The sequence below is a fragment of the Gadus macrocephalus genome, chromosome 1 (assembly GCF_031168955.1).
Source record: "Gadus macrocephalus chromosome 1, ASM3116895v1".
NCBI classification, from domain to species: domain Eukaryota; kingdom Metazoa; phylum Chordata; class Actinopteri; order Gadiformes; family Gadidae; genus Gadus; species Gadus macrocephalus.
In genome coordinates, this window is record NC_082382.1 from 20598265 (window position 1) to 20601036 (window position 2772).

Here is a 2772-nt window from a genome sequence, read left to right on the forward strand (position 1 = left end):
GTTCCCTCCGATCCTGAGGATTTTGAGGAGGGGGGGACTGGTCTCTTGGCCAGGAAGTCCTCAATCACCGTGAGTGTCGACAAACTCTGACTGCAGAAGAAGAAAGCACAGGTACGTGTACAGTGACGACCAGGATCTCAGAATCACAACACTTCCATTCTCAAGTAGAAGGTTGATGGTTTTCACACTAATTCCCCTCTAATTTAAGCTTCCAATACATGCTTTTAAGCCGTTTTTATTTTTTTCAATAGTGGTTAAAAGTTTAAAGTACACCTTCAAATCCACTCTTAAAATGGGATTAAAACAAAGAGCTTCCAATATAGTGAACTAATTCCTCCCCTGTTTGGATCCCAAGGCGTCATAGATCGATATCGTTGCTTTAAGGTACTCAGAGACAGGATGTTCATGTTTTTATCAATTTGAAAACATAATGAGTCCTGGGAGGACGGTACCTGAAGACAAGCATCTTGTCCCCCTTCCTGACGCTCTCCTCGATCAGGTGGAAGAGGAGCAGCATCTTGGCCGAGTTCTCCAGCAGCCCGGGAACGTAGTCGGCCATCAGCTCCTTCGCCTGAGAGAGAGAGAGAGAGAGAGAGAGAGAGAGAGAGAGAGAGAGAGAGAGAGAGAGAGAGAGAGAGCGAGAGAGAGAGAGAAAAGAAAGGAACAGAGAGAAACAATACATTTATATTGATAAAGTGAAAGCCGTCTTTTACTGACATCTTAGTTCATCACTTAATTTTGGTCCTAATTTGAAAATATGAATAGTGATTGGTTAACTGAATCAAACAAGCACACAATGATTACTTTATGCCGCAGCTTCACATATCTTACTTAATTTAATCAGTTTTTACATGAAGTTAATTTATCCTCCCAACAACCTAATTTCCTGTAATTATTAGGGATAGTATGGGCTTAACTACTCCGGTGAATCACAATTAAATAAAATACGAAGTCAATTGTCTATTCTCTGTTGCACGGCAACACAGAGTTTAGTTTTGGTGAAGAATTTAATATAACTTTCAACCCACGCTAATGTCAAGCAATGTTCAGCTGGGAAAGTTCAGAAGGTAAATTTAGAATGTACTAAAAGTAAAAAAACAACGATTTTAATTTTAATAATTAAAAAAAAAAAAGAAGTCATCTACTTACCCATTCATAAGTGATAACCTGATTGGCCTTCTCCTGCAGCTGGGTGAGACTCAGCCCTCCAATGGGGATGGGGTTCTCCGTGGGCCTGCCCTTGGGATTGGCTTGGTTGTGGCAGCGGGCGGAGGCGATGTCGTCCATGTCCAGGTCTTGTTCGTAGGCGGGGTTCTCCTTCTTCAAGGCCTCATAAAGAATATCCGGATGGTTCCAGATCTTGGTGAGGTAGTAGGGACAGCGTCAGCGTTTGGGGAAACCATCTTTCAGCCTCAAAACTGTCCAAACTATGACCAATGGATTAAGGGAAAGCTCTCATGCATGTCATTGTAACAAGCGTGTAATGACACCGTAACCAATCGCTTAGTTTCTCTGGTGCCACTTTGATTAAAAAAAAAGCCCACATGTGTTGTTCTTACAACAAAGTTGTAACCATTATGTCAGGGATAATGTAAAGTGAGCGCGTCATTGCATGATTGAGGATAAACCCAGACTTATTATCCCGGTTTATTCGGGATAACGATGACTTTTTCTTTCTGTACATTATCAAACATATTCCACAGCTATTTACTCAGTAAATAAACAATTTGTTTTTTGGATTTTAACCGCGTATTCTTTTTCCGGTTAGATGCTATGGGTGGAAATAGTGTTCATAGCAACAGTCTGTTATTGATAGCATTTCTCTACTATTCAGAAATAACATACTGCAAAATAACGATGAACCTCCATTACCCTCTTCTTGCTTTTTCCGATTTCCAATTTCGACAAGGCTATTTACTCTTTTGTCGCTACTACAATTCCGACGTGTGCTTTGACCGTTTCTCAGCCTCACTCCTAAAACCCTTTAGAATTGAACTGTCTGCATAATGAAAAAATTGCTAGCATGGCGGCGGCTAACCTTGCAGCAGACGCTGAAGGCCTTGAGGGGGTTGAGGCTGAGCCAGCCCGAGTTGCCGGCCTCCGTGAAGCGGTTCATGAACTCGGTGTACAGCACCCTCTGCAGGGGGGACAGCCGAACCAGGATCACATGCTCCTCCTTGGACGGCAGTTGGTCCCTCAGGACGTCGTGGCCACGTCTTGGAACAAAAATAACGGATTTGTCCACAGTTTTTCGTTTGTTTGTTTGTTTGTTAGTATTTTGCAGTTCAACAGAGCTGTGATGCAAACGACAAGGGATAAGATAAATGGTGAGTGAAAGAATTCCCACGGTTGTTAGTTTGCTAGCTAACAACTAGCTAGTTAGTTTTTAGCTAGCTAGTTGTCTAGTTGTTAACTAGCTAGCTAACAACTAGAGAGAGAGAGCGAGAGACAGCGAGAGAGAGGCTGGAAGGTACTATAATAAGAAAATAAGGAAGGAGACTTGAGAGAGACTTATAGAACATGTAACAGACTGGAAAATGGTCATCACAAGAAAGAGACTGATTGAGGAGAAGGAAACAGACAGTTGGTTGTTAGCTAGCTAGCTAACAACTAGCGGTGAGCAATCAGACCGACCTCTGTACAAAGCCCGCCAGTAGGCTGTGTAGAACATGGCTCCTGTATCTCATCAGCTGCAGGTCCTGGGCCGTGCTGTCCACACACTGCCCGTTAAGAATCGGACGCTCAAACATGTTGCTAAACTCCTGGCGTGTG

The 2772-nt window shown here is 43.0% G+C and overlaps 1 protein-coding gene across 1 annotated transcript in view; it reads right to left on the minus strand.

Moving 5' to 3' along the window:
• Positions 1-2766, minus strand: part of LOC132457996 (helicase ARIP4-like) — a 10391-nt gene extending 7625 nt beyond the window's left edge. Inside the window, exons 1-5 of the mRNA XM_060052432.1 lie at positions 2635-2766; positions 2039-2216; positions 1150-1359; positions 453-571; positions 1-90 (exon numbers count right to left, since the gene is read on the minus strand). The exon at positions 1-90 is cut by the window's left edge and continues 35 nt beyond it. Of these exons, the coding sequence (XP_059908415.1) occupies positions 1-90; positions 453-571; positions 1150-1359; positions 2039-2216; positions 2635-2750 (713 nt within the window). The 5' untranslated portion in view covers positions 2751-2766. The remainder of the gene's footprint in view (positions 91-452; positions 572-1149; positions 1360-2038; positions 2217-2634) is intronic.
• Between the last annotated feature and the right edge of the window lie 6 nt (positions 2767-2772).